The sequence below is a fragment of the Epargyreus clarus genome, unplaced genomic scaffold (genome assembly GCF_041222505.1).
Source record: "Epargyreus clarus isolate Ecla_fem2 unplaced genomic scaffold, WU_Ecla_fem_2.2 ptg000004l, whole genome shotgun sequence".
Taxonomy (NCBI): Eukaryota; Metazoa; Arthropoda; class Insecta; order Lepidoptera; family Hesperiidae; genus Epargyreus; species Epargyreus clarus.
The window spans coordinates 14,481,335-14,495,983 of NW_027332212.1; the positions used below are offsets into that span (position 1 = coordinate 14,481,335).

The following is a 14,649-nucleotide window of genomic DNA, read 5'->3' on the forward strand; positions in this document are numbered from 1 at the left end:
CTATAGATACACATAGTAGTCCTCTACGCAGCGTCAAGGACGGCCACCAGATGGGTTTTAGTGCGGTAAGAGTCTCACATAACCCTGTGTCACTCCCACGGCATCGGGTACGTTTGAAGGTTTTCCCCCTCGTGAACAAAAAAAGTAATAAATAAAAAAGATACACATAGTAATTAAGTAAGAGGTGGATAAACAAATGTGTACACACATGTATACAATTATGCATTCGATCACATACATGGAGAAGTAAAGCATCAAAAATACACATATAGGTATTAATGTCTAAGAAATGTTGATGTATTGAAAAACATTTTCTACAAATATGCAATGTAATATAAACATATTTTTACAACTTAAAAAAAAACACTAATCACGTAACTAAGAATATATTTTTTTAAAATATTTAATTACATCAGTACGGTTTTCAACATTATACTTTGTAGTATTGTAAAACATTTATTTATATTATTTACTGTATGTTGACACAATAAGGTGCATTTATAGAAAACAAGTTTTCCAAGAGCTTAATTAATTTATATACATTTTATTGTATTAGCAAGAAATCTCTAAAAGTCAACTTTTATATAAATTATATAAATGCACCTATTTTACTCTCATCTTTTTTTCAACAGCTCAGATACTTCCGCTAAAATGGAATTTGGTTTTTTATTTCCTACTTACTTTTATTATTCTAATTTAGTGTGTATTAGAATTTATTCAAAAATTATAATTAAGTGGCGATCCCAAAATTGACAATCTCAATTATTCCTGACAGGACGACGAAGATGAGGCCTCGTCACACGAAAACGTATGCAAATTGTGAATGTGACCACCCGTTACATGTCGTTGGCAATCTGACTACTGACCGCTTACAACTGACATAACAAACAACTTTCAATTAATAATACTTTGCGAACCCGCTTGTGGGCTGTGCACGTGGAGAATGAACTTCAATGTGACATAGAATGAATCTAAAAGCGCTAGGTCCAGTAGTAGCCCTTGGAGCCCTTTGTGATGGTACACTATTTCTACCTAATAACAGTAGAGTTTAGCGCTACTATTTTGTTTTGAAGGCTGTTGTAGTGCAGACATACTTTTACTAGGCGTTCCAGCTTTGTCTTCAAGGGTAGCGGCACATCTGTACCCAACCTCAGGTAGGAGTGTAATCCTATTCGGGGTTGATTACAAATGGGCGACATTAGCCACATACCATCAGGTAGACTGCATGCTCGTCTGCTTCATAGGTAGTATGGGAGAGACATAGTCATATTTAATACTCAGGATCTAATCTAATCTAGGGTTGATAACTGATGCCTTTCAGTGGCAGTGGGCATTTACCATCACAAGGACTCCTTGCTACTTCTGTATTATAGGAAAATAAAATGTGGGTGACAACTATTGGGGAGGTCTGGAGCTCTCACCACGTTGCTCCAATGTGAGATAATGTTACAAAATCCTGCAAATATGTTGGTAAATAGCAATAAGGTCTCAAAAAGTAACAGTATTACTATTACTATAAGAAATATATGGGTTTAGTATTTGATTGTCACTTGAAGTTCCTTTCCTATCGACACAGCTTACGTCTCTATCTGCCCCTCCCTCTTTTGGCTCAAAACCCGCTTCATGGCTTAATTTTTTCAAAATTTTTCGGTGTATTATTAATTGATTAAATTTTTTATATGACTGTTTTTGAGTGTTTTTTTACAATCCTAATAATTTTATGTATATATTTTTTTTAATCAAAATTATGATAATTATGATATTTATGGAAGGGGCACTTATTGTTATTATAAAAAGAATATAAGTTTGGAACACAACGTTTGACATAACTATGTATTCTATTTTACAGATATATATTTTACATTTAATTTAAATTGGTTGAAGTGGCAATATTTTGTTTACTTTATAAATTTAATGTAATATTTATTGAGTCATGTTGCCAACAACATATTATAAGGGACTGTGGTCGTTATTTTACGATAGTCTAGAGATACCATAAGCATGAGTACAGTCGTTCATATGTCATGACGAAGAAGAAAATTTGACTTTCCAAAGTTAAGTTCAATTTTCATTCGTGGTGGAGGAGTTGTGCGTTCTGTATATATGGGTTCACGCTTCATTAAATATCTGACCGAAGAGTAACTGGCCAAAATCATAGCTAATATTATATATTTTTCATTTCTGCAGTTGTAATGGAACACTCATTTTATATATTATGTTTTACCTTTGAAAAAATTGTTTTATTTTTTCAAAAATGGTTTACTCAATAAATGACAAAACGGTTCAAAAAGAAAAAAAAGAAGTTGGTCAAACTTCGGTCAGATTTATAAATTTTACAAAAGTAAGTCAGCAATTGTTGCTTTTGAACTACATATTTATGTACTTTTATATAGGTGGGGGTAAATATTATTTTATTTATCTATAACTCCATTTGAAGGCAACTTAAAATTGCTATCAGTGCTATAAATTGTACATATCCAATACAGCTTATAGAACAAATAGCAAAATATTTTAATTTAGAAACTAGCAATGTCATTGCGTATTTCTACCTCACCGCCCTTTTATTAAACTTCTGATGTCATATATTCACCTCAAGCTTTTGGAGTACCATTCAAAGAATAGTGTAATTCATTAATCTTATATATAAAATTCTCATGTCACAATGTTAGTTACCGTAGGTACTCCTCCGAAACGGCTTTATCGATTTTCAGCAAATTTTATATGCATATTCAGTAGGTCTGAGAATCTGCTACTATCTATTTTTCATATCCTTAAGTGATAATAGTTGTTCACCCAAACATTTTTTTATTTATATGGCAACACAACGTTTGCCAGGTCAGCTAGTATTATATGAAATATTCAAATTTAATTACATATAACCCTACATCCTGTGAAAAACAAACTAGCAATGCTTATACCCGCATATTCGTCTGTGCTCGACGAGTATTTAAATGTTACATGAATATTTTTGTTCGGGCTTTGGTACAATTGGTATATCTTCTTTCAACATATACAAAATAGATGTAAATATATTGAAACAAGTGATACTATGCTTTTTTACAATTTGGTTATGTCTTCGGTTTATTTCTTGGTGGTCAGGGCTGTTGGGTATTGTTTTGATGTATTTGTGTTTTGTGCGAAAGTAGTATTTTAAAATCTAACAGGTCTTTTTATTAAATATATTTTGAGTTACAGCTAGTGACCAAAATAATTTATAATAATTTTTAAAATGCTTCTTTGTTTAAAACAAAACGTTTTAAACATTATAACTTATTTTAAAATGGACCTTTTATAAAAAAAGATTACAATTATTCCCTTATTTCACAGCCTACACGACGAATAAAAATTGATCGCCATCAGTGATAACAGAATTATTATATAGAATAGTTTTACTATGTTGTTTTTCTGTTCTCATTGTTTGGGCCCTTTTCCCTTAGTAAAGGCTACCTAAGTTATATCCGCCTATGCTATATTCATATCTATATATTATGACGTGATCTATAATGTTGCCAACATATTTCATGTTAGTCAGAACAAGGGGAAGAGCAGAAGAAATCGCTTCTAACATAGTTGATTTTATCATTTCGTAAATCGTTCGTGTGTTCATTTATAGTAACGTTTTGTTTAATGCTTACTTAAATTGAGTTCGCATCGAGTTGAGTTCAGTGTGCTTTATATTATTTACTGGGGCATCTTATATTTAACATTTGAGGTTCATACAATAAATAGAATATGATTTTATATAAAATATACTAATATTTATCTATTACAATACTTATATGAATTTACTTGCAAAATCAAATACATTTATGCAGAACGATAACCAAGTTACCATGGCATTAAAGAAGCCAAAATATATCATGTAATATACACATAGTGCATGCTGTCTACTGAAAGACTGGAGTTTGTCCTGGACGCAGTCCGTGCGTGTAGATATACATATTTAAAACAAATTTTGAGAGCGTGTCAGCCAAGTTGTCTGTAGGCTATATGGTGCCTCCAGCTTTTTTTTTTATAAAGTAACGTTATAGATCACGTTCCGTTATAATAAATACTCCGTTTTTCCTTTCAATTAAGAAAAACACCATTTCCCTAATGCTTTAAAATATGTTTATTTATTTATATCCAATATCCTAACACTTTTTATGCTTAAATTATTTTCCTAGGTGATACCAGCTCCGCCTATAAAGCCGGTCGTGCCTCCTGTCCTCAACGGGGAAGCGAACGGGGAACCGACAGAGGAAAATCACTAACAACGTAACACAATAGGAGTTATTATTATATACAAGCTTGTTATTTAATTTAAATAAAATATAGTTGATTATATCGATGAGCGAGTACGAACGATCTGGTCAGAATCGATTTTTATATAAAAAATATTGTTTTTGTTAGTAGGTAAATTATAAAGATTTACGTGTTTTGTTTTTAAATTATTTATAAATGAATAGTGACATGATTATATTTTTTAATAAATTTCAAAATTAATTTCCACTTATTAACTAATTAAGTGAAGTCTCGAGATATTTTCAAATAAAAATATGTAAATTCAAAATATGTAATTTCAAAAATATGTTATACTGGATATCTTTAGCATTAAAAATGTTTTCGAGTTTGTGGTATAACATTGAAAATTAAGCTATCATCTGTAATGATAATAATAAAATATGCTAATGATATAATCGAATGACTAAAGTCGAATAGTTGTTGACATTTTCAATAACACGCGCTCTTTGCAATATTCATTATAATAAGAGCTATGTAATAAATATTTGGGAATCTATGAATAAATATAAATAGGCAAAAAAACTTTTTCATTAAAAGTTTGTGCACTTTCCTCTAATCTTTGTCAGTGGAATTTTTCATTTGTTTTTGTTTGGTAGCTATTGACGAGCTTTATTGTAATCTATAAAAAATAAGGTAAAATTAGTCATTATAAGCATATTTTGTCTATCAGTTAAAGTACCCATTTTTAATGTAATAATTTTGTCAGATCGTTCGTAATCTCCCACGGTAACCTAGAACATGACCAATGGATGATGGGAATCGCGTGGTGGCATAAGCTGACTGCTTACGGTCTGTGAGTCGACGAATTTGAGACTGAGATAAGTGAGTTTAGACTTTTAAGTCAACATACAGTGTCATGAGGGGAAATATCAAGCATACAAACATTATATGAAATGAAATTTCATCGCATCTTGTCGTAAGGAGTGCGCGGTCGCACGGTCCGCAGTGACGGTCGGTACGGGCAACACTGGCTTGGTTAATATTGACAGTTTTAATCATTTGTTTTTGTTTTTTTACGGCTTCTGAATAGTAATACAATTCTATGACGTCCTGTAGATTATTGGTAAATTAAATTTAGTACTCGTAATTCGTTTCAAAATGGAATGTAGCTCCAAAATGGCGATTATGTTTTTTGCTCATAAAGAAAGAGACAAAGAAAGAAAAAGAAAACAAATACTGGCAGTATTTAGAATTACAACCTTAAATGAAACAAGTTATATTACTTTGCTAAATACAGCTTCAATGAAGAGTAAAACTTGTATGTATATTTTATTCCAGCACGAAATTCAAATATTTTTTCTATCAAAGCACCAAGCCAGTTTTGCCAGTATAATAAAAACATGTGATTTAAGAATTTTTATTTTATATGCCTATTGCGATCAATGTGTGTAAAGCCATCAAATTGCAAACTTTCAATGTAAATTTGTATAAAATTCTTTAAATATATGTCAGGGTTATATAATATCACTTAATATTGTATACAACGTATATTCTATCGTTAGTGACTTGATAATGATTATAAAATTTTAGAAAAAAATGTTATTCGATCTATTGTATCGTGGTGGATCTATGATACTTGATTATATAAAACTAAATTAGTCAAACGCTGTGCGTTTATTAATATGTTATATAATGGTATAGTTATACATATAATATGTGTCGTAAACATTACTAAATTAGGTAGGTACCTTTTCAATTTTGTAGGATAGTAGGAAGGAATAAATTCGACTTTGTAACGAGTGACAACAAAACTTGGGTGGTTATTATTGTATTTATTTTATTTTTTTAATTATTTTTTTATTATTTTATTTATTTAATCGAGCCAAAGGCTAGTGCGTAAGTCATATTGATATATGACGTATCTCCAAAGCTTATTTTATTTTATATCAATGTCTTCATAGAAGACAGGGTCACAGCACACGTTAGACAAAACTTATTTAAATGCTTTTGAAAAAGATTGAATTCGTGCAACAACGTACTAAAATATCTACGTTTTTAGTAATTAGATTCATCAAGTATTTGGAATTTGTATAGTATAACATGTGCTATGACCCTAATTCAGCAATATACAGGACCGTGCGACTGCGCACTTATATATTTTTATAATCTATCTCGTTTTGTCTATTCTCCTGTCACTATCATATTGATATGAATATATAACTATACAGACTATTAAGGATTTTTACAAAGTGGCTATACGTTAATGTAAATGTAAATGTTAATGTAAATGTAAATGTAAAAATGTTGTAATTGTTAATTTAATTTTTAAATTATAAGTTTATTGTAAGCGGGCCTGGTCGTTTTATTTTATAACCCATTCCACAATAATAAAATACTATGGACAATAAATTAAAAAAGTTTCTTACAATCGTAGCCCCACACTAGGATTTCCTGTATCAGGGCTGTTATGAACAATTGGACACAGAGACAAATACACAAACACCCAAAACCAGAAAAAGGAACCCAAATTCATAATTTAGATAATAATATGTGTCTGGCCGGGTATCGAATCCGAAACCCTCTACGCGTCAGACTGGTTTGTGTCCGCCCCGTCACGCGGGTCAATTGGGTACTTGACAGTTATAACAATAAAATATGAAATATATCCAGTATGATAGCTTATAAGTAAACATAAATTATGCAGTATTTAGTTTAATTTTTAATACGTTCTAAGTATTTTAATTTTTTAAAAGAAATTTTCGATTTTTTATCTGTGGATTTTAAATCCCAAAACGGCGACAGTGCTGCCTTAAATGTCAGGTGACGTCACTACATGCATAATAAACAAGACAAATAAAAATGATATCGTTTGCTGTTAGAGTTGGTTGAATTTATGTTGTGAACCGAAATGAATCCACAGTATATTAAAGCTGATAGCGTGAATCTGCTTAAAGAAGATATACAATGCAATAAATAAAAATGAATACAAAAACTTCCGTGAAATAACCTATGGAAATCACAAACAAACAACGTAAGTAAAATATTCTTTATATTTACATTTAATCATTTCGGACAGTTAAAACATTTCTTAACCGATTTCCGATAGAAGAAAGGTTGTCTTTAAGTGATTATCAAGCATTTTAAACTATACTTATATTCTTATGTGAACTGCTCTAAGGTTATTTATTGGTTATATTTATATTTTCAGATCTTCGCGACACTCGTATAGTAACGACGCTATAGGGTATGTGCAGTTTAAGAGGCAGGCAAGTTTGTATTTCATGAAAAGTAAAAGTTGTCCTGAATACAAGGTACATCAAAAGTCATGCTCAGTGTCCATGACTGTATATGAAAAACAAAGTATTATTAAATGTGATGACTGTCCTGCCTCCCAAGGATGCAGCAAACATGATTTAATGTGGAGTCATAGAAAGTGAGGAACCAAAAGTTTCAAAGCTGGTCAGCACTCTGAAGTACATAAAGAAATGGGAAATAGTAGTTCTTTACTTGAGTAACAAGATGAAGGAAGGAAAAAGACCATACAGTTGCTGTTATTGCACTACAGATTTCTCAAAATGACAATGATAAAAATTATATATCTAGTTGTTACAGAAAATAATTTAAAAAATGAAGAAAGTACACACTCAAGCAGCACAAAAATTCAGCTTCAATATACAAGAAAATAACAGCTTCAAAATGCTTTGAGGTTATCTGTAGTAAATATTGTAAATGTAACATATAATGATTAATATATACAAAAGTTCTATGGTGTGTACTCAATAATATACCCATATAAACCTAACAAACAAAGCAGTCGGTTAATAAAAGATTAAAATTAGCAAATCATGTATTTTTAATTATACAGTCCTGTAAGTTAATCCGTGCACAAGTAATAATAACTCAGTCATCGAAATAGTTTGTTTCTTATTAATTACAGAATGAGGCCTTAAAATAGAGAATTCTCGTAGACGTCTTTTAATTCATTTATTCTATTCTTAACTAATACTATTCTAACTCTATTCTTATTGTAGACATCTTTATAATATATGAATACTTTAACATGCTGTTTTGTTCTGATTACATCCGGGTTTGATGATTTAGAGTAAGTGTATAGGAATCACTCCTTATTCTTTTTTCTCATTAATACTTCTATTATATGTTTGAATCCTCTGTCTGCAAGTTCTTTTAATGTTTATGAGATTTCGGTTTAGGAACGTGTATAAGCAAATTTGTTAGGATATTTAGCGATCGTACTTGTACACATCGTCACTGCACACGTCTTATAACTTGTCATTTATTTCAATTTTAGTTATAAAAGCTAAATAACTCCCTATTTTCTTCCGAGCGTTGTTTGTTTACAGTATAATGACGTTTCGCCACAAAATGACACTTGACCGCCTGATTTAACGCGACGTTCCGTTCACCGTACAGAAACTTTGTTTTTTATTAATAAATAGCCCTTTTTTCGAAAAAGTGATCAATGAAAGGCATATATAATACGTATACTAATTCATTACAACACTTTCCTAAAAAGTGTCAAGTAGCCAATTACTTGGATGAATGTTTTTTTTTTGCTCAAGTTGTGGCTCAAGTTTTATTAGCTCATTTTTTTAAGTTATCTCACAATTTACCATTTTAATGGCGTATAAGCAAAATATTACGAGATCTTAATTCAGTCATAAAATTATCAAAAGGAACACAATAACTTTTACATATTAAGATTCAAACACCTACAACAATTTTACAACATAACGTTAACTTACGAGAGATTATCTTTCAAAACGAGAACTACACGAGGCCTACACAATACCTACTTAAACAGGGGATTAATTGATGAATGTAATATGGCAGTGCCATTTGCCGAAGAAGTTAAAATGTTATATTTTAATTTCTTGCTCTCTCACAATGTGGCGCCACTATCTACGTGCGACGCATATTGCTTTTGAATAGATCATTGTTCTTCATTGTAACAAACAGTTTACAAGTAATTCTTAAACAGAATATCTACAATAAAACAAATTGTCATTACAAGTATAAATACGTACCATATAACACTCACAGGCGTTGTTTCGAACACATTCTATTCTCATTTATAATGATCCTCACACGATTAAATGCGAGTAATCTAGCATGTGCTATCTAAATTTGTATTGTTAAATGTCATTAAGATACATAAATAGAGACAGAACTAGTAAATGGCCTGGAAATTAATGGAAAGTGCCAATTCTTTCTGGATCGTTATTTAAATACCGAATACAAATCATTTTAAATCACTATAGTTCGTCAAATTTAGTACAAAAGAGTACCAAACAGTACAATACAATGACGTACAATGGTATGAATGTGTATTGTATTAAAATTTACATCTCTTAAAACAATATTATCTATCATATTTTTACTTTTATTTGCAGGAAAATTAACTTTTTAAGCAAAATATGTTAATTTCAGTTGGTTTTATACAATGGGTAAGCGAAAAAATAATAAGGGTTTAAGTTTATTCAATTGTGTATGACGATAATTTACAGTTTTAAGGAGGAAATAAAACTTTCCTGAACTATGATGGTTTTTAAAAGATAGTGGTAGGCCCCCAGGCTACAGATTCTAGGTAAGTGGAAGTATTTAACCGGACAATTCCAAAGTATTATGTTTGCAAATAAATCATTTCATATAGGTACGTACAAATAGATAGTATGCATACGTTACATTTATTAAATATTCCCCATGTCTTAACATCGAGTAGAGTACAGCTGGCCGCTAAAATATTTAACATGAAAATGCAATCGATACTAACCCAGGCGAATGCTGTGAATTATGCACGCAGGGGTTAATTAATGTTAACTGGCTTACTACTAATACTGCGTAATACTATGTCACTACAGATTATGGAATTTAAACAAAGGAAAATGAGTCATGGTAAATTATTTAATTTGAAGTTTATGTGCTTGGACTATTTATATCCGATGTTTATCGTGATTATTACTGTCCCAATGCTGTGTAACGAATTTATGTCCTAATCTCGTCTTTATTGAAAACACTCTAGACAGATAAGTAAAAATAAAACCGTTGTATAACGAGAATCTTTTCATTAAGTCCGAGTGTCCCACAGCTGGGCAATGGTTTCTTCTCGTTTAGGATTATATCTCTAGAGCTATATATTGGAAATTTGGAACATAGGTACCGTACTACATATCTAGATCTAACGTGCAATGGGTGATTTTGATTTCAAAGTGACTCCCATGCTCTTTTTATGTACCTACATGTGCATGCATATTATATTTTATTTTTGTAAGGATTTTGCTGTATGCATAGGATTTTGATGGAATTTCACCAAGGTAGAAAACTATACAATCAATGGAAGAAAAAAGTATCACACTGCATATAATTCACGACAAAAAGGCTAGAAATATAAAAACCGAGCGCGAATGCAATACGCACGTGTACGTAATCTCGTTCATTAAGACTCATACTTATACTTACGTATATAACAACACGTAACATAACTATAGACACTATAGTATGGAGTCTATACGGGGCTATAATAGAGAATGGCAAATATAGCGTACACACGAGTTACATAGAGACTTTATTTGCTGTTTATTTGAGAGTTGGAGTAACTTTAGTGATAATAGTTTCAGACAAGAATTCTTTTTTAGTAAAATTACACAAACAAATGTAGATACTCCTCTTTTCTGTACATAGAACTACGCAGCTACGCTAGCATTTTGAGAACTCCATCAACCCGGCCTTGAGTTGTGCCCCATATGTCTGTATGAAAAGCCGACTTACCACACTTGTACTTGTAGATACAGGCACGTGCGTAGATTATATGTGTGTAGGCGTCTATCCGTCTATACAAAAACCGGCTAAGCCCGAGTCAATATAATATGTCTGAGTTAAGTAGGTATTGTCAGGTAAGCAAAAAATATGTTTGTGCTAAGTAGACGTACTCGTTGCCATGAGGGCACAGCTACATAGCGGTCGTTATACTTATTAAGGTGCAGAGTATTTCGGGCAAACTTAGTAGTTATATTCTTTTTGATTTCGGGTTCAACCTCGGCCAAGTAGACAATAACGAAAATAAGATGTCAGTACCGGGATTAAAGATTGTGAACTCGTATATGTCTGAATCGTAATGCTATTTTTCTATATTGTTTTCTTGTCGTCTCATAAAACCATTCTTTAAAGTATAGATAATAGTGCTACAATGGCCTTTGGTGACACAGTTTTACTTTAATTTCGTCTCCAGCCTCGTTCGCACGCAACCGGTCTGACATCCGACGCGGAGCGGACAAACGGTGTCTCCTTCGTTCATAGTACACCTACGCTACGTGTACTATTACGTAAAAATACAAAGACAAGGTTTTCACAGGGCATACGAAGCCCATCTGATTTTTCCCGAACGTATAATTTTGTCTGAAGTAGGTAGATCAAAGACGCGTTGCTAACACGAGGAATAAATTGGAACGCCTACGCGTACTTAAATTTGCCTAAATGTGTTACCATGACTGGATTTTAAAGCACGAGCATCTCCCTCGCGAAATAAAAAAAATACAAATGCCTTTTTGCTAGGCGACATGGAAATCCATCACATGGCTCGACCATAAATGACTGTACGGGGTGTACCTGGTTGCATCTACATTTAATTGGATTATAGCAGTGGTTAGCAACTAACATTTAAAGGGTGGAAGTACTTTTTCATCAAATGAGAACAAATGGGTCTAATTGCCTTTCACGACCTTATGACGATGTCCCATTATCAACATAGTGTCATAATCGTACTGCATGTCTCACAACTAAGTACGGCCTTAGGCCATTATACACCATCAAGTGCTTTAGAAAATTCTAGAAAACATTTTTTTTTATAATATAAGAGTAGCAGACGAGCATGCAGTCCACCTGATGGTAAGTGGCTACTGCCTCCCATGGACATCTGTAATCAACCCCAGATAGGATTAGATATTCCTACCTGAGGTCGGCCACAGATGCGCCGCTACCCCTGGGGACTAAGCTGGAACGCCTCGGAAAAGTCTGTCTCCCTTACCACACCCTTCAAACCGGAACACAGTAGCGCCTAACACTGCTGTTATTAGGTAGAAATAGGTGGGGCGATGGTGCTGCCGGAGTCGAACCACAAAGGGTTCTACCACCTTCAAATAACATAACATAAAGACGTTAGGCCGTTTAGAAGTTGTGCAACGCTCACAGTGAAATATAATTTCTCTTTGCCGTAATATCGTGTTATTTCCATCTGTTTTAAAAAATAAAGTAATATATTAACAAAGGAGAGTAAGAGTACTTATTTAATTGATTCCTGCAACTAATACTTAGTACATCTACACGTCTACCTAACATGATATTTGTGCAAAATAGACGAATAGTAACTAGTAATACAATTTTACCTGTTGGAAATAGAGGGAATGAATTTAGCTGTCGTTAGGAACAGTGAATAAAACGGAGCGGGTTGAAACCCACCTACCGACGTATCGATTGGGCCGTCAGAGCCGATGTTCCTTTTTTAGCACCCCGCGAGAGCTTTCAGCGTAATTTCCCAACAAAAATGGAATGCATTTTGTTAGAGGCACGATGTTGAATCCATACATACTTATAACGATATTGTATCGTTATGCCTACATTTGATTTGAAAAGCACATAGACAAGGCATAGATTAGTACTAATCTAGGAAAGAAGGTACCAATATCTAATCCAATGTGGGGTTAATTATAGATGTCTATGGGCGGCAGTAGCCACTTACCATTAGGTGGACTGCGTGCCCGTCGGCTACTCCTATGTTACGAGCATAAAAAAATACAAGCAATGTATGACATTTATCCAATGCAATTTTTTGCATGCGTAATAAATCAAGACTAGAATCTTATTTGACGTTGGTTACAGATGTCCTTGGCCCTTGGACTGGAGTGGACACTTACTATCAGATGAATACATAGACTAAATTACATGCTCGTTTGCTATTTCAATTTTCTAAGTGCAACAGCAAAAATATATTCTAGTCGGTTGAGTTATTATTTAGTCGGTTGAAAAATGTTATTTTACAGTATAATTACTTGGGATATGAGGACGGTTTAATTTATTATACACTTGGTAGGTAGCTAAGTATCACATGCCTAATTAGAACCGCAATCTAGAGCTCTCTTTGGTAGGGACATGGTAATTAAATTTTATGTACAACATAATTACATGCACATACTTGATAATATTCAAAGGAACATGGTTAGATACCCTAGTAAGGGACTATTTCTCTTTGTAGGTACTTGCTTATCCAAGTATGTGTATTGTACTGTACAAAGTACATTAGTATGTGCTATTTGAACAACATATAACCGTGATGCACGATTGATTGCTATTAATTCGTGTTACGTTAATAGGTAACGCTGGGGGAAACGTAGGGAGAGCGGGTGGCCACCCGCTGGTCTCGACGACCGGGGTAGTTCGGCTACCAATAACAACGATTCAATTTATGTTCGAGTATTGATATTTTATTTCCACTCCGCCTGTGAGTTATGAAAGGTTATACCTATAACGTATATTGCTGTGCTGTTTCCGTACTTTGAATTGCGCTCTGTCCAGCAAATTACTCATGCAGCATACTATTCTATTTGTATCGTACATAGATTAGTAAAGATTACTCACTCCTAACAAGAAAATGTACCCAGTTTGAGAATTGAAATAGTTGCGTAAAAAAGTTTTGAAACGTCTCCGTGCTAAAATGTCCCTAAAATATTTGAAATTATTATTATACATTATTTAATTATCATGTAAATTACGCAGTATTAGTTATTTATTCGTAAATTTTCTCTAAAAATGTTTTTATTTGTCAAGAATTCAAAAAAAGAACTTACTATAATAAGCCATTTGCGGCTTCATTCAATTTCAAGGCGGCAAAGTATCCTTACTAATCTATGGTATCGTACAAGAACTACTTAAATGTATATGCTACTATATACAATATGTAGATTTGTAAGTACCAAACCTAATATTACGGTTTGTAGCAGACTTGGCTGAATGAATGAATATTGTCAGTACCCTAATTGTATATAGGTAATATAATGATAGCATTAACAATAATTGATTCCATTTTTAAGTCGCAGAAAGTTGACCTTCAATACTATATCACTCGGCAACCGGAATAATAGTTTGGCGCCAAGTATTAGACTAGGCGCCAAATTGAGATGACGATTTAAAAACAGACTAATATGATCAGCCTATAGATTCAGTATGAAATGTACATACAAAAATAGCTTAGGGCATATTCCAACTGCTTCGAACATCATATTCCTATACTTCAACAAGTCTTTCTGAGATATAAAAAAATATTATTGACATTATTAGGATGCATTAATCTAATAAATTCTTCTTATTTTATTACTGTTAGCTTAATTGAAGTAAAGTAAATAATAATTATGCGAT

At 32.6% G+C, this 14,649-nt stretch overlaps 1 protein-coding gene across 4 annotated transcripts in view; it reads left to right on the forward strand.

Moving 5' to 3' along the window:
• Positions 1–5,683, forward strand: part of Pfrx (6-phosphofructo-2-kinase/fructose-2,6-biphosphatase) — a 38,199-nt gene extending 32,516 nt beyond the window's left edge. For 2 of the 4 annotated variants that reach the window (XM_073093497.1, XM_073093500.1), the window contains exons 9-10: positions 776–808; positions 4,167–5,683. In XM_073093497.1, the coding sequence (XP_072949598.1) occupies positions 776–808; positions 4,167–4,253 (120 nt within the window). In that variant the 3' untranslated portion in view covers positions 4,254–5,683. The remainder of the gene's footprint in view (positions 1–775; positions 809–4,166) is intronic. The other 2 variants (XM_073093499.1, XM_073093501.1) reach the window with 1 other exon arrangement.
• The last annotated feature ends 8,966 nt before the right edge of the window (positions 5,684–14,649 follow it).